Source organism: Pezoporus occidentalis, unplaced genomic scaffold, assembly GCF_034315485.1.
Source record: "Pezoporus occidentalis ecotype Australia unplaced genomic scaffold, CSIRO_AGI_Poc_V1 ctg107, whole genome shotgun sequence".
NCBI classification, from domain to species: Eukaryota; Metazoa; Chordata; class Aves; order Psittaciformes; family Psittacidae; genus Pezoporus; species Pezoporus occidentalis.
The window spans coordinates 1,590,316-1,611,042 of NW_026912854.1; the positions used below are offsets into that span (position 1 = coordinate 1,590,316).

The 20,727-nt window shown below is 42.0% G+C and overlaps 1 protein-coding gene across 6 annotated transcripts; it reads right to left on the reverse strand.

Moving 5' to 3' along the window:
* Positions 1-1,791: 1,791 nt before the first annotated feature.
* On the reverse strand, positions 1,792-19,341 carry STARD3NL (STARD3 N-terminal like). 6 transcript variants are annotated; one of them, XM_062622089.1, is made up of 8 exons: positions 19,233-19,341; positions 11,792-12,088; positions 8,812-8,889; positions 6,965-7,042; positions 5,552-5,605; positions 5,333-5,450; positions 2,748-2,846; positions 1,792-1,861 (listed from the first exon to the last, which is right to left on the reverse strand). In XM_062622089.1, exons 2-8 carry the CDS (start codon positions 12,014-12,016, stop codon positions 1,809-1,811), a joined length of 705 nt encoding a protein of 234 aa, XP_062478073.1. In that variant the 5' UTR covers positions 12,017-12,088; positions 19,233-19,341; the 3' UTR covers positions 1,792-1,808. The 6 variants fall into 6 exon arrangements, with proteins under 6 accessions (XP_062478073.1, XP_062478083.1, XP_062478062.1 ...); XM_062622099.1 differs by lacking the exon at positions 19,233-19,341 and adding an exon at positions 18,065-18,101; XM_062622078.1 differs by lacking the exon at positions 19,233-19,341 and adding an exon at positions 13,721-13,861.
* Between the last annotated feature and the right edge of the window lie 1,386 nt (positions 19,342-20,727).

Genomic DNA, 20,727 nt, shown 5'->3' on the forward strand with positions numbered 1-20,727 from the left:
GTAAACCATGTATGTGCGTATATTTATATATGTATTTATATATTTTTATATAAATTATATTAAAATATAAATATGTTTATATGTATTTATATAGTACATATGCATTTATATTGATGTTATAAATTTATATATGTTTTTATATATCTTTATTTTTATAACATATATTTATATATATTAGTATATATACGTTTTATAAAATAAATAATATATTATACGTAGACTATATAATGTATTCATATATAATATATATTATGTAAAAATAAAAGATATAAAATATATATTAGTATGACATATAAAATATATAGGATATACTAATATAATACTACATAAAATATACATTGTTATACAATATTAGTATATTTAGAGCTCCTTGCATCCTTTTGACACCACGTTTGTACCACTGCATCCCAGCCAGCAGCAGCACACATCGTGCACAGGACCTCTGCAAACCAGAATGCTCCGGACCCTCCAAGAACTCAGGGAGCGGTGCATGGTGCTGTTCAGCTGATAAAGCAACAAACTCTCATCACACATCGCCCTTGTTTTAACAGTTTTATTTTAGAAAGTGAACATGTCTGTTAAAAAAGCAAACGTGGAGTTAAAAAAAAAAAGCATATGTAAAACGAATGACAAATTAGCAATAACATAAAATAATGTTACTCATGAGTCCCAACAATCATTAAATAGACTTCGACCGTAGAGAAGTTTTACTTCATTATATTACCAGTCTCTTGATTAGGTACACAAAACGACACGCTTCAGTAATTACCTAGTCAGTAGAAGATCAACTTCAGGAATCACTGAATAATAAAATACATCATGGACAAATATTTTCATATCACCTGGGAGGCAACCTAATATACATACGTCACCAAGGTACACCTTTGTGAGGTATTACAGTACATGGAAACCGTTCCCTTTGCTTTCTAAGGAATAAAACCTGCAGCAGCTCCATCAGCAAGTCAGTCACAGACGTTGTTGCCGGTTTCCAACCCCAACAACTTCCCTCAGAGGTTTTCTTTCTGTAACAGATGACACAAGTCAGGGTAAAGGAAGATGCAAGTCAAAGAAACAGATACTGACAAGGAAAAGGTTTTCTACTCTTCCAGAGGAGTATTAGAAGGTTTCAGACGGGAAGCTTCAGCTTCTCAAGAACATGTAACATCTCCCCTAGCTTGAGCTTTACCACATGTGGTGAAGTGAAAGCATGGGGCAAGAAAATTCCAAATTAAATTAAGTCATTTCCAAAATCAGGAAATCACCTTTCATATTTAACCAAACTGCACTAACAATAACCTTCAGGTGCAGCTGCTTCAGTGTAACCAGTTCATAGTATTAAACAGACTGAGGAGGGGAAAGATCAAGGTGGTTTTGTCCATTCAGTCTTCAAAGTGAGAACATTTGCCCTAGACCTAAGCTAAAAGAAAATCTCTTCCTCGCACTCTTGCACTGCCATCTCCAGAGGAGCACCTCTCCCCCCCATCCAGAAAAAGAAGCTTTTACACATGCAGTTCACCACTGCTCTTCTCAGCACAGCCACAAAGAAATGCTGGAGCGGTTCTGTCCCTACCCTGCAGCCTTTTACACCCTGCTTCCCACAGCACTCTCAGCCCTGTAGGCCTGGGTTAACGAGAACTCAACCCCAGGCTCTCAAGAGCCTGGCAGCCATTAGGGGACAGTCTGGCTTCAAGTGATGAACTGCTAAGAGGTACCCACTGTTCAAATGATTTGGGAAGAAGTAAGAAGAAAGATGTTTTCAGGAATATCCAGGCTGTATGCACAGGAACTGACCTGCTTTTTCCTGTCTGCTATACAACTGGTTTTTCACTGTCTTGTTTTTCTTCAGAATCTTCATCAGATCCTGAAAAGGAAGATAAAAATGCTATCAGAGCACTGGAAAGAAGAAGAAAAAAAAAAGGGGAGGGGGGGGAAGGAAGTGGGGGAATAAAAAGCAGACTCTCACTGGTAATGCTTATTAAAAGGCAAGTCAAAGCAAGGATTTCCCATGTCCTAACGCTTTGTCAACCCTAGATGGAGCTCTAAGCCGTGCATTAATGCCAAGATGCTCAGCAATCAGAGACAGCCATCGAATTATCACCAGTATATAGAAATCCATAACGCAAGATAGGCAAATGTATCTCTGGCCATTAGCAGCTATTCATATTCTCAATGTATTGCATAATACAGCACAGCTTTACAGAAGAAATTTGCAGTTTAGGGTACAAAAGACTGCCAACAGTATTTGGGGGTTCATGCTACCTCCTCAAGTAACTCAAAACCACTCAATCCAGAAATAAATCACTCGTTTCCTTGCAGTTCCTGCAAACACAGTCTTAAATCTTCCTGTGTTTACATTTATTTTGGGGCTTATTTGGCTTATACCTCAACTACAGCAAAGCACATGACATGCAGAGTTGAGATGCAATTAACACTTGCCCTCATTTAATACATTTAATACACCCACAGAACCAGCCTTTTTGTACAGAGAGGGCTTTTTCTTTTTGTTATGAGAGGAAAACGTTTGCTTTGGAGCAGGTTCAGGTTCACTGTCTACCCTAAGCTACTGTAAAGCTCAAAGTTTAGGCTAGATTAAATAGCGCACTACTGCAGAAACACTACTGCCAGCAGGTAAGAAGAGATCACAATCTCAAACTGGAAGGGCCCCTTCCCCTGCCTTACCCTCTGAAGGGGTCAGAGATGCAGGACTTCAACATCAATATGAAAACTCATTCAGTACATGAACATACCTGCTACAGATTCAGGAGGAGAATAGAACTGCCCATCAGAGAGGACCCCGGGGTGAAGAAGAGCTGCTCGTTCAGAAGCATCCTGTGCTATCAAAAACCCTGAAAGGACAAAAACACCCAAACAAATCAATCCTCAGTGCTACCACAGAGCATCTTAAAGGTCAAGTCTATTTTTAATGATCAGGGAGCTGCTACACATCACCAAGTCATTGTCTCCCTTTGCCATGGAAAGACTCCTCATCAATGGCTTGCTTCCACCTGTCTGTGTCAACATACTGAGTTATTCCAACCTTCCACTCCTTTTGGCTCAGTTTCCTCTGAAATCAGGAAAATGATCTGGAAATTACATGGGGCTATTCTGGTGTGTTTAATACAGAATAAACCCAAAAGGGGTTGGGAGAGAAGCTAATTCATCCTCACTGCCATCAACAGGTCTGGTTATAACTGGGCAAAGACGGCGTTTTAGGTCAACATAAGGGGATTTAACTTCCATCGCTTACTCTCTGCCACACAAAGACTGATGGGGGGATAAAAAAGAAACCCCTGATGTTTTACTGAATCAGGAGAGCTACCCGAGGTGGCCACTTATTAACAATAATAAATCCCTTTCCAACTCAAACTTCATTTCTACATCCCAATTTATCCTATTAACTAGTTAAAGTCTCTGTTTGACTTGTCCAAAAGAGGAAGATCAGTCTCTACACTTAACAATAAGTCACAAGATACCAGAAGACACACAGGGGTTGGACTTTAGCTTTAAATCCTGCTCACAGAAGGCAACTTTTAGAGCTGGAAATCAGCTTCAGTGGAAGAAGTCAGGTTTGCCCCTTTTTTTCTCCTTTATTTGTTAAGTTACAGGCAAACCATCTCCAATTTATGAGCACTGCTGCATTAGGCAGAAAACTGCTGTGGTGGTGGGTTTTGGTTGGTTGGGATGGAAAAAAAGTCAGCTTCTACCCTCACTAGAGACAGGAAAGAAAAATACCTGGTCAAAAAGCAAGAACTACTAAAATCAGTTTTCATTATCGGCCTCAGATTTACAAGCAAATGAGGCACTTTGTATATACCACCACCCAACACAGTCCAAATGTGCCTATCACTTGCCTGACTTAATTGCTTCAAATCAGCATTTTCCAGTGAAACCCCATCTTTTTTTGGAAATAGCAGCATCTATTAGTACACAAATGCCATCTATTTCAAGCACAGCAGGAATGAAGGAAAAGAAAGTATCTTTGAATTTCACAGGGATTTAGAAATACAACCTCAATTTTATCAACAAGATCAAGTATTTTACATGTGCATGTATCTAATATCTTGTCTATGAATATTCAGGATAATAAAAATACAAAAGTCTCTGAACTGGTTACACTTCTTACTTGTTGACATAGAAGTGTAGTGCAGCTGCATTTCCTCACCCTCAAAAGAGGAATAGAATTACCCTCAGTTTCCCTTTCTCTAGGCAGAACCCAGTGCATGCTATTAACCAACTTCTTTGTTGGAGTGGTAAAAAAGAAGAGGGAAAGGATCTAAGTAGAAAGATTGCATTTTAGAGCACTAAAAACCCCAAAGGAGACATCCAAGCCCATGTAAAGTTTTTGGTTTTACCTAACAGGCCAACATACCCTTGCAGCAGAGTTTTAGACTACTGCAGGTAATTATACAGTGAACTGTAATGAACTGTTTCATCACTCTCCTGCTGCTGAAACTAACAAAACACTTGTAGCAGAAATCTAGGCTTTCTTTTCTTCACCACTCAAGCAAAACTCTCTTTCAACTACCCCAATGGGTTTCCTCCATTCAGCTGAACACACGGAGTGTCAGGTGCCCTGCTGCCTCACGTTCACAAGGCTGCAATTCACCATTGCTCTGGTCTCACTCTGCCTGAGCATGAAGCAGTCCTTCTACAGTACTTCTTTGCCTTCCCTTTTCCGCCTCAGTGACACTGAATTAGTCACTCTGTCTGCTCTTCCTGAAACAGGAACCAGAGATTATTCTATGCATTGCTCAGAAAATAGAATTTTACAAGCCCAAGTCCATTGAATTTTCAGGTCCTCAGCATAAAAATGATGTATGCTCTTAAGTGCCTGACAAACTGCTGATCTAATCCTTGCAGCTTCTAACTTTGCCTCCTTAAACTAATGAAACCCCCACTTCTCTGAGGGCATGTGCTCCTTCACAGAAAAATTGTGCCATGTGATTTAATTCTTCCCACAGCTCTTTAAGTTTTGAGAATCCCAGACTGGTTTGTGTTGGAAGGGACGTTTAAGCTCATCCAGTTCCAATCCCCTGACAGGGAAGAACTTCTGCCTAAGGTTTCATCTCAGTCTCCCCTCTGGCAGGTTAAAGCCATTCCCCTTGTTCTGTCCCTACAGGCCCTTGTCCCAAGCCCCTCTCCAGGTTTCCTGCAGCCCCTTTAGGCCCTGGAGCTGCTCTAAGGTCTCCCCTTCAGGAGCCTTCTCTTCTCCAGGCTGACCCAGCCCAGCTCTCCCAGCCTGTCTTCCTATGAGAATCTGAAAGAAGCATTCTTCTGCCAGAAAACATGGGATCAAACGTTGCCAAAATGAGGGGAAATAGCAAAAGCTTACTGTTTTCTTCTTCAGCTTCCTGCGGTAACACTTTGAAGTCCAAGAACCAAGTTTCAATCCAGGCAAGTATGAAGGATATGATGGGCAGCACGTAGCCAAAAGCACCCTGTGAGAACAGCTTGAAGGGAAGAAAACCACACAACATTACAGAGTTACCCTGAAGAATTTTACTTTCAAGAAAACAACAAAGTAAACCAAACAGTTGAGTAGAATATATACCTGTGAAATAATTACTTTTGCTAATAAAAAGGCACTGGTCACTGCTGTTGTAAACTGAAAGAGACAGGGTAAGAACAGTTAAGGCTAATAAATGGATTTACTTTCTCATTTCTGCCATTATCTATCAGTTGCAACTTTAAATATTTACCAACAACAGCAAGATCATAGGCTAATAAAACATAACATGTAAGATACAAATAAAGCGCTATTAAAATAACCTCCTTCCTAAAGGTAACTTTTAATACTGACATCTCCAAATGTTAATTGCCACGCAGCAATTAGGCAGTTTAGATGCTACACAGATGCTGAGCTATGTAAATTGTGATCTTCCCGTATAACGAAGATCCAGTATTTTATCCACAAAGCCCCTGTAGAAACTATCTATGTATTTGGGAGAAAGCAAACAGCAATTGCTCCAAATGCTTCTTACGCTACCATGTAAATCAAAGTATCTATTTCAGGTAAAAGATCTTTACAGGAGTAAATCTAAATTTGTATTTTAATTCATGTACTGATACTGTGAAAAATTAATTCCCTTGAAGACTTTATAGTCCCTGCCATAAAACCATGGCAGCCTGCATAAAACAAAGCAGTAGTGGACAAGTACCACTCACTTAGGCAAGGCTTATAACTCTGCTAGTGCATTTGGGTCCAGCAATTCTTTAAGTAACATCAGAACCTTTTGGTAAAGCACAGGTAGGAATTTAAGATTAACAGCTTCTGCAACACCTTCAGTGAAGCTTTATATATCTGACCGCTTACTACCATGACGGCTTCACTCCCACCACCTCACAAACAACTGTGTCAAGCTGAGGATACCACTGGAAGTACTCTTCAGCTGCACAACCAACAGTTAGAGATTTTGAGAGGCATGCACTTAAAAATAAACACAGTGCAGCAGTTGCTATCACTTGTGCTTGTGCCATGCTAATAACCTTAAAAGATCATGGCATGTAATCTCAGACTACTGAATAAGCTGCATGTTAATCACTTGAAGAAAGTTATACATGAACATGTTCTACATGCACTTACCACAGTGTAAGGGAAAATAAGATTTACCAAGATTTTGCACCAAGCCAGCAACATGCCTATTTTTTATAATCTATAGCACTGACTGGTGTATGGACTATCACACTGACTGGTACAGATTATCATCAAGTTTTGCATTCTCTCTCATCTACACAGCAGAGCTGCACACTCACTGTGCTGGTAAATTCTTGTCTTTAGGCTGGAAATCTTCCAGAAGTTTTGAATCTGTACAGCAGACTTTAAGGTGATTAATTATATCAAGATGATTTCATATATCAAGATGAATCAAGATGATTCTTAACATACAAGTGTTAAGAGGCATCTAAAGTTCTTTCTGTTTGATCCATTCTAGTTAAAACTCCATTATGCTTGGCTACTACTCACAGCTATTGCCCACCAATGGCGCAGTCTGCACATTGCATATGCAAGTATTAACACCTTAAATCGAAAGACTGCCAGTAGCTATAGAGAAAGGAAAAAAATAGTTGTTGGTTAATGCAGAACACAGCAGAACCACAAGAATCTCAGCTCACTGAAAATACTCATTTCTTACAAAACTTAAAACAGGACAATCCAAGCTCTGTTACTGAGAAACAAATTTGAACATGTGCTTATAAAACAAACAGAACATTATTTCCCATTTGTAAAGCAAATGGCACCACTCATATGCCTACATAGGCTCTAATATACAAGCATGTGCAATTACACAAGTTAGAAACACAAGAGAGCTACACAAAGTATGTTCATGATCATTTTACCTGGCTGCAACCTAAGCAGTTAAATCTAGATGCAGTTAATCCAGCAAATACTTTGAGCATCACTTTGCATCTCACTGATCTTAGTGGTGTGGTACCGGTCAAGAGTAGCATTAAAAACTGTAAGTACTTCACAAATACAATCAGAAAAGGGGAAGAATTGTTTTAAACTATTTCCTACTTACTAAAGTTTAAGTATTTATTGCAATATTAGGCTTGCAACAATCAATTCTTCTTTACGGAGGAGCCTGCAACAGCAAGCTGTTCCAAATACTCTGCAGTAAATAAAGGGAAGGTATGGCATCTCTGGGCCAGAAAATTCAATCGATAGCAGACAAGATTTCTGAATCAGGGGTGCTAACCCTCAATTTCCCTGTTTATTCTTCACTATTGGATTTCTTCCAACTTGCTTTAAAAGATGCATTCAGAATCTAGAAAAATGTGAAACAAAGGCTTAAAAATTAAGGGGCATCAAGGACAGGCACGGACAGAGGTGTGATGAACCCATTTAATCTTAAGCAAATACATATGTTTCAGTGTTGTGTGGCAGAAACAGAAGAAATCCTGTATAAGCTCATAAACCATTTTGCAGAATTCAGTGACCTCATCCTTTCCCAGGGAATAAAAGTCTATTATCTTGCATTACATGTTTTTAACCCTTGCTTAAACTGAAGGGCAAAATAATTTCCAGAGCATCAACATTTTGCTTTCTGCAGTAAACTGTATCATAAAGAGCCTGACAGGAAAGTAACAAGAAAGGGGGCAGTAGCATAGTTTGCTAGCTTATGACATTTTTGTATCTGGTACCTCATTCCATTCCATGGTACCTCCATTTCAAAGAGAGATTCTGGATATAGTATAGTACACACCAAACCAACTCATCTCTGCCAGGCAAACAAGATCTGGTAGTATTAATGATCTTGGAGGAACATGGGGCCTTTGGGAACGGGAACATTGGAAGAACCATAAAGAAACAGCTTTTACTTTGAGATCAGTAACTTGGTCCATGCAGTGCAAAATGCATTGCAACTACAGAGCTACAGCGTGGCTGAAAGAGGAATTTCCTGATGTAGCAGTATTCCTCTCATGTGCCTTAGGTGCTTACAAGGAGAATCAAACTTAGTGTCATCTCTTTTTAGTATAATGTTAAAAAACCCTGTTGGAGTTAAAACATAGAAATCTGAAAAACCATCTGACCAGGCCAACCTGGGAACAAGCATCTCCTCACTGCAACCCACTGATTTCTGTGGAAGGATAAAAACGTTGGTTTAAACAACCTGATTTTACAGCTGGAGGGCTATTGGTCTTCTGAATAAGTTAGCTCTAGTGAAGTGAAATTTGGCACAAACTCTTTCAGTTTAAAGCATCAAGAAAATATCCCTTTCACAGGACTCAAACTAGGGAAAGTGTGGAAGTAGGAACATGGGAAAACTACACTTCTGCTGCTTTTTCTCCTTTTTCTTTAAGAACACTTACAAATATATCAAAATATGAAGAAGAGTAGTCATATTGTAGGACTTCTTTCTCTAAGGTGGTCTCAATGCCTCCTTTTACCTACAAAGAAACAACACACACCACTTTAGAACAGAAGTTACTGAACCCAAAACACGTATCACTGTGAAGGGTGAAATTAATAGCTCCCCACAGGCACACAAAGATGCACAAAAAGATCACTAAGTACAAAGGACATATGGCCTATGAATATCAATTTCAAGATTAGTGTCCTTATTTGGTTTTCATGATTATATACAACTTTCAAAATGAAAACATTTAGGATTATCATCTGGCCTATGCAAGCTGCATTTCAGACTGTCCCAACATAAAAGCAAACCAGTTGTTGATGGAAGAAGATATGATTAAAGGTAAGGTCTGTTACACATATCCATAAGGCATTTTATGTCTCCTAAGGAGAACAACCAAAATAGCTGATCAAAAAGCTCTCAGAAATTAGCTGGTCTTAGTCACATGTTAGCAAACAGGAAACAAAACAGTTACAGAATTCACACTCTAGATCTTGTCTTTAGCAGCACACACACTACTTGAGGGAGCTGAGAAAAACACCCCAAACCTGTAAAACAGAAGCTGCAACTAGACCATTTCCCCACAACTAACACCCAAGTTAAATCTTTCATTCGCTTGAGGGGATTCAAAATTGCATCCTCCTTAGCTACTGTGTTTCCTTCCAGTGGGAGGATTCGGCACTTCCCTGTTCAAACTGGGTTAGTAAGAAAGTCATTCACAATGTATTGCGTCAGAGAGTGAGAGGGGTATGTATCTCAGCTGGAAACAAAACCCCTTAGTGTCCATATCCTATTGCTGTTAAGTTCAACAATTAGGCACTTCAGGAAAAATGTAAAGCACTGGAAAACACAGCCAACATTAGACTTTAATACTGAGCTTGACTACTTTGTCATCCTGTTAAAGAAAGGATGCCAAGGAACACCAACAGCATATGCTCACCATCTCAAAGCAATGCAGTCTATACACTTCCACATTCAGCCCAACTATACTGCTGGGCAGTTTTCATAGAGCCATAGAATGGTGTGGGCTGGAATGGACCTTGAAGCTCATCCAGCTCCAACCCCTGCCACGGGCAGGGACCCCTTCCACTAGAGCAGCTTGCTCCAAGCCCCTGTGTCCAACCTGGCCTTGAACACTGCCAGGGATGGGGCAGCCACAGCTTCTCTGGGCACCGTGTGCCAGCGCCTCAGCACCCTCACAGTTTTCCTGAGACTATTCATTTCAACTCCAAATTTCTCCTCTCCCTTTCCTCGATGGCTACCTGGCAACTTTCTAAATAGAACTTCCCCTTGGTTTCTCTACTGCATCAGGTGTGATCATCTCTCTTCAGCACAGATAAGGAAGCTCAGCTTCCCCCCCTTCAAGCTGTTTAACACAGGGCTGCATGAGCACCATGTTAATGTAAGGATGAACAGTGGAGGTTTGCTCAATCTGACATGGAGCTACTCCCTGAAGTGTTTAAACATAAATTTCATCTAGGCACACTGGATAATGGTGACAAAGGGAAAACAATACTTACAGCACCTCTGGCAGCAACTGTGAAGTCCCACTACTTAGGCACCAGTGGCAGACAGTGCTATCTGACTGCCCAAAGAACACAATTCAAAACAACAGAAGAAAAGAACCTAATCATGTGTGAGATCCCAGATATCAAGTTATGACTTCCAAAGATAAAAAACTGTTTTCTGTTTTGCTCACACTGGGCTGTATAGGACTCTGGTTCATAGTATGTTCTCCTTAAAACAAAGGTTTTTCACAAAGGAAACTGCTAGGATCTTGAGGTCCCTTAATGCTGCAGCATTCAAACTGAAACATTATGAGCGTGTAGCATTTTCTGTACGGAATATTAAATATTCTGTGGGTCCCAATATGGAAATCTGTACTGCGAGTCTTCAACAAGTGATACAAACCCAGACCCTGCTCCTCTTAGTCGGAACAAGCTGCTGAGAAACTGGCCTAAAAGAAGAAATGCACTGGAACCCTATACTGTTTTTCTGAAAGAAGCTACCTTTACCCACTGGATACAACAGTCTTGCCCCCTAGAGAGACAACAGAAATCTAGTCCCAGGATTGCAGCATTCAGCTGAGCAGTCTTTCTCAAATTAAAGTGTTATTTTTCACAGTAACAATGAACTACTTGAACAGTCAGCACCTGAAACTTCAGAATGCCAGCTCAATAACCGAGGTTATTTATCCTGTAATGGAATCCTGACACAAAAATGTTTACACAAGATCCTTCTTGTCTAAAAAAGGGATTCCTCCCATTTTTCCTGTGTCCTTTATTTAATACATATTTTAGATCATAGCTTAAAAAACACAGCTCAAGAACTAGGATGCTACTTTTGAAATAATAACTCAGCTGTCCTATTGCTTTCTGGCAATTTCAGGAGACCCGTCCCATTTTCCAAATTACAAATGCTGGAGTTAAAATACAGTAACTATGGGACTCTGTGTTGTTTAAATGCACCCTGCCATACACAATGTATAGCATACTAAGTTTGTCTCAAAGAAGATACACCACAACAAACAACAAGGGTTTGGTCATTGGAAGTCTTTCCAGGGACTGACACCTCAGTGAAATGCTACTGACTAGAAGTTACGCAGAAGGCAAACTCTTAAATCCTGTTAAAACTCGTACTTGCCAAATTCAAAGACATACAGTAACATTTTTGTTTATTTGCTGCCTGAAAAGTTCACTGGATTTCCAGTGGTTTCTGATTCACAGAACACCAAAAGGTTTAATGATGATAATAAGCCAGGTACCCTAATGAATAAAGTAGATGCAGCTGAGTAGATACTATGTTCATGAAAGCTGCTTTAATTTAAATAGGTAAAGATAGCATATAATTTGGGATAGAAAAGAGCAACTTATTAACCACTCATGAAGTGAACAAATAAATTAATACAGTCTAAGTGTACTGAAAAGACAACTCACATTTAATTCTATTATCCACAGCAAGGTTATGAATAAGAGATCAAATGTAACAAACAAACAGAAAGTCCTTCTGACATCTGATATGCCCTTCTTCTCTCTGCCTTCATATGATTCAATCCTTGCCATCAGCTGTGCTGGGTTGATGGAGTGGACATCCCGCAAGGAAGGACAGGATTCCACGCTGCTACTGTGAGCATTGTCTGTATCACCTGGCACTCGATTCATCCTGGGTTTGCTTACAGTGGTCTTCTTCCAGTTTCACCATCACTAGAAGGCTGATCCATATAGGAAGAATCTCTAAACAGACAAACAAACAAAACCATAACATTAGTCACCAAAGCCCCAGAATTCCCATAGGTATTTTCACCTACTCATGCCAGTTCTCTTTCTGCTCAGCTGACAACTAATAGAATTTTGCAAGTAGGCTCAAAAACTTGTTTCTGAAATGAGATCTAGCCAGGCTCTCTTCATCTCTCGGGGGGCTTGTGACACAAGAAAATTAATGTTCAACTAGACTGGTGGGAATAAGGGAGTGCTGTCTAGATTTAGAAGGCTCCATCCTCCGCACTGCTAGAGTGAAACCATTAAACGGGAATGAATGACAAGCACAATGCTGTGCATCCTTTAGGTTTCCAATTCTGATTTAAACACACTCAGAGGCCAACTTAAAGGAATTTCCACATACTACCTGAAAAATGGCACCATTAACTACCAGCACTTGCAGAGCTCACACAACCACAAGATTAAAAGTACTTTAAAACCCCTGTATACTGTAGTAAACATTCTACAAAGCAAATACGTTGCTATTTGTTCTGCTATAAAGAAATCCAGATGCTGTGACAAATGGCATGGGCAGACAAGGGGTCTCCGAAAAAACCTGTATGCTACTCAGTGTCTAAGGTAATGCAGCCACCATAAATCTCTTGTGACTGCAAGACTTGAATAAAAATCAGGTTAAATTTCTTATAAAAGTGGAGCAATCTGATGTACAGTTCACTCCACTGCTCCATGAGAAACCTTTTCCAATTAAAGCTTCTAGAAAGTGTCAACTAAGGAGGTCACAGAAAACTTCATTTTCTGCAAAACACTCAGAAGATTAATCTATGCCTCCTGCAATACCAACCCCATGAGACAAGCTTCTGTAACACTGGGGGAATACTTTCTGAAACTCAAGAACAAAACTCTTTGTCTCTTCCTGTGTGGGCTGCCTTTCAGTGACAGAAGGAGGAACCTTGCCCACTCTTCTACTCCAACAATGTTCCAGTTAAAAGCCTGCAAGAACACAATCCAAGCACAACAGGAAAAGCAGACAGGGGATGTGTAACGCACCACAAAGCAAGCATGAGGATACAAGGACACATGAAAAGGAAAGGGTAAGCAAGGAGTTGCCAATGCACCCACAATGCAGTTGAGGAAGAGGCAGGCCAGCCAGGCGTGGCCAGTGGCTAGATCAAGTAATACATTAACAGCCTTCAAGCAGCTCAAAGACTGCTTTTCTTGGGCTAGGTCATGAGAATGGTAACAGACCCGCACCAAGGGAAACTACCATGCAGATGGGTCTCTGCCTGCAGGGAACAACCGGTCAGAGCCACTATTAATCACCACCTCATTCTGGGACATGGCTATGGGCCAAACCAAACACAAGCACAGGCAGGCTATTGCCATCCTGCTCCTGCCTGGCAATCACCCCAGGATGCTCCTGCTCATGGCTTTCCAAAGACAACACAAGGCATATGTCTTCTGGTTCTCAGTTGTAAGCCACGAGACCAAGAAATGTGACAGACCTTTTGCTGGGCCTAATCTCTTTTGAAGAGGTGTGGCAGAGCACACATGAGCAGAGAAATTAAGAAGTGGGAATATGAGATTGAGATAGCCAGTTTCATCATTAACCAGAATAAAAATATAGACAAATTTTTGCACTGCACTCACTCCTGTTTCAAGATCTTTTCAAGCAGATTTACAGTTGAGCATCTTCATTACTTCTCATTTTCACCCTCCTACTTACCATACTTGGGGTGAGAGGTCTCGGGATCCGTGCAGGTGAGAGTGGGGGAAAAACAGCAATAAACAGCAAAGAAGTGAGACAAGACAAAATTAAAGTATGCCAACACAGTGGCTTTATCTTGAGTACTTAGAACTAGAGTAGCTCCGGCTTGTCCCTGAAATAGCAGCTCTTCTCTATCCCTTAGGCCAAAAGAACATTTCTCATCCAACACAAAAGATGAATACACAGGATAGACTTAAGTACATCTTATACAGCATACAAATTACTCTTATATTTATAATGCACAACTGGTTCTATACTAATGAGTACAAATGAACCCTGAAATACATTATCACCAAGGTTTTGAAAGATACACCACCAAGCAGATGGCTAGACGTCAGACGAAAACAAAGCAAGAAGAGCAATGAACTTGCCGTGATGAGAAAGTGAGTGGTAACACACTTTTGCTAGCAAATTAAGGTTATGCTGTTTTGCCTACTTTCTATAATTTCTTTCACATGGTGTTTAAAGTTTATATTCTACAAAGTGATTACACAACTGATTTCTGAAGTCAGGCTATTTATTCTTTGAGTAAGTGCTGTACTTGAAAAATATTTAGGTAACTTCCTCCTGGAAAAGAAAAACCAAAACCAACAGCAGCGACAACAAAAGCAAATAAACAAACACACATACACCCCCCCAACAACCACTAGTTTGGGGGTTAAGTTTGCTTGGGAAAATTTGCTTCTCCAATTTCCTATGCTTTAACGGCGATCTAACAAAAGTAAGAGGGCAGCTGCCACATCCCACATTCATACTGAACAATACTGGGCTCAGAACCTTAGAAGAAGGTGCTGAAAAGTGCTGGACACAGTATGCAAGGTAAAAGGAGAAAGCAAAAAAGTCAGTATTTTGGGTCAGGGTCAGTAGGACATCTGAGAAAACAGCAACGTCACCTTCCCCTATCCCAAGAGCGAGAATCACAGATTCAAAACCTCACATCAAAACGCTCTGACCTTGGACTCATTTTTCCCTGCACTGAAGAAGCCCTGCTGCTGAGCAGTGTCCTGCAGAATGCTGCTTTCCTTTCACGATCACTTCACTTCTTGTTCTACAGAGCAAACAGCTTCTAAATTCGGTGCCTGAACTTCATTGATTTTATCTCCATTGTCACCTTCCCCTCCGAGTTCCTTCTTAACAGCAGGGAAAGAATGTATCAAAGAGCAGTTCTTCAGAGCTAAACCAAAGTGAGTTTGAAAATATACTCCATGCTGAATTTGTGACACGCCAAAACACACTTGTCAGAACTTCAAATATGTGGAACTGAGATTTTATTTAATCAGGAGTGTGTGATTTTAAATATGCAACTGTATTCTAAGAAAAATACAAAGAACTAACATACAAAACAGATGCATCATAACACGTTCCAAAGGTGTGCCTCAGATCTCAGCTGCAGCACTTAAAGACATTTAACTATTGCAAGCAACAAAACTGAAATGTGTGGGTTTTATCACTGTTAAGTCCTCAGAACACCCAGCTATCTCAGTTATCTCACAGTATTCACTTATGTAATCAACTACCAAAATTAAGTTATTGTTTTACTTTTAGGGGAACATCTCCTCTCTCTTGGTTTAGACTAGTCCTAGACTAGTCTTGCCAAAAACCCGAAACTAAATGCAATCAGCTCTCTACAGTTCAATCAACAATGTATGCATACTGTATTTTTATACACGTCATGCTCAGGTATGCATGCCAGTAATATGCAATAGCTGCATGCAACAAAAAAATAGAAAGAAGAAAAGCTAAGAAGCCACTGATTTCTTGCAAAAGAGGGAGGGAGAAGTGGGCATAAAGGGGAAGTGGTACAAAGATAGAGATAATTTAAAAAACTTTGCCAAATCTGGTCTTAGCTCTTTTTCACATCTATTCCCTTGTCCCTGAAGCCAGCTTTGTAGCCCAGCCAACAGCAGCTCACAGAAATAAAGATTTCACTGCAAATCTGACTCCACTAAGAACTGAATAAGCAACAGGGGCTTATAACCCATTCAGTTTCTCAGTTTAAACAACTGCAGGCCAAATAAACCTTTCAGGTATCAGGTTAGCATTTCTCTAAATAAGGAATACAATTACTTAAAGAGCCCAAACATCTCAGTGATAGCCTTGCACATCAAGCATGACAACAAGTTTGTTACATTGGATACTCATACAGGTGTGTTTGTCTTCTCCAATTCAACAACATGCCCCAGGGCTGATAGCCAGGTACTACTGGAACAAGAAAAGTTCTTCTTTTGCTAGCACAGAACTGTGGGACTCTTCCTGAAATATGTCATTTCAGTCATTTTCTGTATCTTATCTGTATGTATAATATGTATTTATTCCCTCACTGGGAAACAATCAGGATTCCAGCACCCCCTCAAAAACCATTCAACAAAATGATGCCAAAGATTTCTCCAGGCAAACTCAAGCCCTGGAAATTCGGCAGAGATCTTAAGAAATACAGTATTTTAAAGAAGCTGACATCCATTTTCGAATGCAGGGTAAACTTTTGTTAGATTTTTCACTTTTAACTCTTATTTTATAGCTTTTGAAGATGCTTCAAAACAAAAGGAAATATCAGGGGTTTACTCCATTTTTTCTCTTTATTACATGTTTGAAGAACATTGTAACGAAATAATTACCCAGTCCAAGCAGCAGCAAAGAATATCTGAACCTTCAGCATAAAATATTTATTCTAATACCCCTGCATGCAACTCATCCTGATTTTCTATAAGTGCTAGATAGAAATTAACTCCTGATGTCTGAAGGGATGCTGTTTCAGGCCTTCAGCTGATGACTGAGTAGCTGATCTTAACATGAAAGTGTGATGGCACTACAAGATACCCGTTTGATTCTTTACCAAGATCATTTTTTTTTTGTTCAACCTTTTCTGTTGAATCTTACTTCTAGCTGGGTTTAACACAGTGAGGCAGAAAGGTAATATACAAGTTGTCTTTTAACACAATCCCCAAGTGTTTCAAATTCAGAACAGATTTTTAGAAGATACAGTTACATTAAGCAACCATTTACCAAGCCACACATGAGTGAACCTTTAAAGGGACTCAGCTGAGGTGCTGGCTGCTGCTGGCTAACCACACCAACTCCCAGTTTCTGCTGGTACAAGTGTGAGTTACCATTACTTCATCGCTAATCCCTTCTGCAAAAGCACTGCTAATATTGTGAGTGCTGACTTAATTCACAGAATAAAATCCATTCATCCTGCTTAGCAGAAATTAGGTTTGGTGCTGTAAAACATGTTTTAAAATACAGTTATTCAAACATATGTTTCAATAGGATGGTCTGATGCAAGTTTAAACTTGTAAAGTCCAAATATATTACTTTGTGTGAATGAAGGCCCATAACAGCTGTGCTAAACAGTTCACAGCCAAAAACTTGAGAATGCTTGAAGATTAGAATGTATCACCTCCAGAAAACCACATTTCAGCCCAAATACACCAAAAGGAACACCTAATCCATCTGAGCTACGGTTGGTGTTTCACAAATTTCAGCACTGTTAGAAAGGTCAGTTATTTTGTTCTCCACCTATGAAGCCTATAAAGAATAACGTTCTTCCTGAGAAACTGTAACACAAAAAAAAAAACAAACAGAAAAACACTTCATGTTAAGGATCTGTGTCATGACAACAAGACCACTTGTTGTCTTATGCAAAGTATCTGGCCCTGAATACTATCAACAAACAAACAAAACCCCATTACTCTGCATCTGGCCTACTTGAAACTGCAAAGCTGTTAAAAAACATCTACTAAAAATAATATCAACCCTATTGGCTTATAAACAGAAATGAGCCGTCTCACAATGCTGCACTGACTAACAATCTCCCAAAACCCTCAGATTTCCAGAACAAAATGACAGCTCTCATAACAACTAATGCTCAGCACAATCCTAGATCCCATTATAAATGCCGAGATGACAAACAGATATAATAAAATATACTGGCAACACCGTACAGCAATATTGTGCTGGCCTTATGCCTCTGAGCTCACTAACATGCTTAAAACAAATACACACACACCGCATTTGTGGCAAAGTATTTTCCATGCCGAAGACAATCACTGTATCTACTTACACCTGAGTACCACAAAATTGGGGGCTGACTCAATGTTAGCCCTTCATCAATGAGTAACCTGAACTGCTACTGCAGATAAAAGTGCTGTAAGCTCAACCAGCCTGCTCTGCAATCGTACCTGTGTAGCCCTTCAGATACCCCCAAAACATTATAATTCAAGAATGACCTGCTTTTAACGCAGATGCTGAAATCTGGCAATGCCTCTCTAAAAGTTGACACTAAAACTAAACCTCAGCCCAACCTTTTCCTGTAATGAAAACCAGAGGCTTCACAGACTCACAGAGTGTTTTGGGTTGGAAAGGACCTCAAAGCTCCTCCAGCTCCAGCCCCTGCCACGGGCAGGGACCCCTTCCACTGGAGCAGCTTGCTCCAAACCCCTGTGTCCAACCTGGCCTTGAACACTGCCAGGGATGGGGCAGCCACAGCTTCTCTGGGCACCCTGTGCCAGCGCCTCAGCACCCTCACAGGGAAGAGCTTCTGCCTAAGAGCTCATCTCAGTCTCCCCTCTGGCAGGTTTAAAGCCATTCCTCCTTGTCCCAAGCCCCTCTCCAGGTTTCCTGCAGCCCCTTTAGGCACTGGAGCTGCTTTAAGACCTCCCTGGAGCCTTCTCCAGGCTGACACAGCCCAGCTTCCTCAGACTGTCTCCACAGCAGAGTTCGCACACCCTGATTTGCTCACACCGTTATCAGCAGGGCAAACAGGTCACTGCACCTCCGCGAAGGTGCTTACTGAACCGGGACCTCAACAAGAGGGGAAATCCTCCTCCAGCCTCAAGCCCCACGGGTCGTGCAGGCGGCCTGGGCACAGGGCAGGGGCCTCGCACGGCCCTTCCGCCGAGCATCCCCCGAGCCGCCGCAGGCACCCCGTGCCCGGAGAGGGGACCCGCACCCCGACCGGCCAGCACCTTACCTCCTCCTCCTCTCCCCGCCTCCGGCAAGAGCCGTTTCTGTCACCCCGCTCCCACCCCGGCAGAACAGCGGCCGCCGTACCGGGGGGTCAAAGACGCCCTGACGGAGTGGGCCCCACTCCACCGGGAGAGCGGCGGCACCGGCGCGGGAGGCAAACGGGAGGGGCAGAAGGCGGAGGAAGGAAGGGAGGGAAGGCCGGGGGAGGAAGGGAAGGCAGCGGAGGAAGGGAAGGGAAGGGAAGGCAGGGCCGCAATGGCGGGGCCGCGCGCTGCCCCTCACACACCCCGGCACGGGCCGCGCTCGCGCCGCTCCCCTCAGCCGCGGCCTCCCCGCCGGGGCGCTGGCTCCCACCGGAGGCGCGGCCGGGCCGGCGCTCCCGCTGCCCTCGTTCCCCGCTGCCGGACCACGGGCGGCAGCGACGCTTACCCCAGGCGAACCGCTCCGGTCCGGGAGACGCGGCCCGCACCGCAGGCCGGAACCGCCGCAGGCCCCGGGGACGGGCGGGGCGGGGCCTGACCTGATCCAGGGGGCGTGGTCCGATGCGAGGGGCGGGGCCAGGAGTCGGAGGGGCGGGGCTTAGCTCAGTGCCCCTCCCTGTTTCCCACTGTTATCAATGGGTGCCTTCATTGCAGATCATCTCAGTGACACCCCAATTTGGGGAGTGATCATCAACTTCTGCTTCTGGATAAGACACTGAGAGATGAGTTTACAGTCAGTAACCACTCAGGTAGCTTCTACACGATATGGAAGCACTCAGTATATCTCTATAATTACAGAGAAGTTGGCTTTGAAAGTCCTTACGAACAAATTTAACCAAGCAACCTTGTAACTGCGATGCTGTCCAAAGCAAGGGCATTTATTGCAGGCTTGGCAAAAAATCACTGAGCTAATGGTGTTTTTCCACACTGTGCAAGAGCTTTCCCAACCTCCTGAACAGAGGAAAGGACAGACAACGTTAGACTGCAGCTTCTTTAATACTGCTCCACTAACAGAGGCATGTCTCTCTGTCCTGACACTGAGGTTTGAGTGTGAGCAATGGAGCTTTGTGTGCAGGTCATGGATTGCCTGCTCCACCTCCCAGAGGAGTGGAGCCGGTTGCACGTAGGTCTCGGACAACATTCCACCTAAATTGTTACTTAGTTCACGTGTGCCTATGAGAGCACATTGAGGAAAGAGTGTCTGTAATCCTCTGGATCAAGAGAAATGGAAAGAGAAACACAGGGCCAGGCCTCATAATTTGCATCCTAAAGTCTTCCTCATTTTGTTTTCCTCTGCTTCTATTTAAGTTCCTATTTTCGGTCTTTACCCACTGTAAAAGTGTCTGGCAGTACTAGGTTCTTTCGCAGAATAAGTAGTCAGCAACCAGGACAGGTTCATATTGGTGTGTTGTTCTCAATAAACTTATTCTCACGTCTATATTCTTTCCTTCTGTGCAAGGCCATTAGGTCTCAGTACTTCTCTGAGGGCTGAAGGAATCCTAATTCCATATTCAAGTTAATTTACCTGTTAACAGTTAATAGGTAAAATCTAATTAAAGGCACTGGATGTAAACTGCTTTCTACAGATTCCTCAGCTGTAAGCTGTAGCAGGGGTAGAGCAAGAAGGAGGCCAAAGGGAGGCAAATATACCTGAACTCTCCCTAATCCTGCTCTTTAGAAAGAGGATGTGCCAGTCTGCAGTACAGGTGGAGGGGAGCTTGGGAAGGAGCAGGAAGGCCTTCTTGTCACTTGGCTTTCCCAGGGGATGGGTTGCGGTACAGAGCTTCCTACCCCGGGACTGGAATATGGCTTGTGATTTCAGCATGTTCCCTCACCCAGGGCACTTCACGGGGCTAAAGGCAGTGTCTCAGTTAAGGCAGGACACCACTCTTTGCTTTGGGACATCAGCCAATTGTTCTAACTCTCTGAGGTGAACTCTGAGC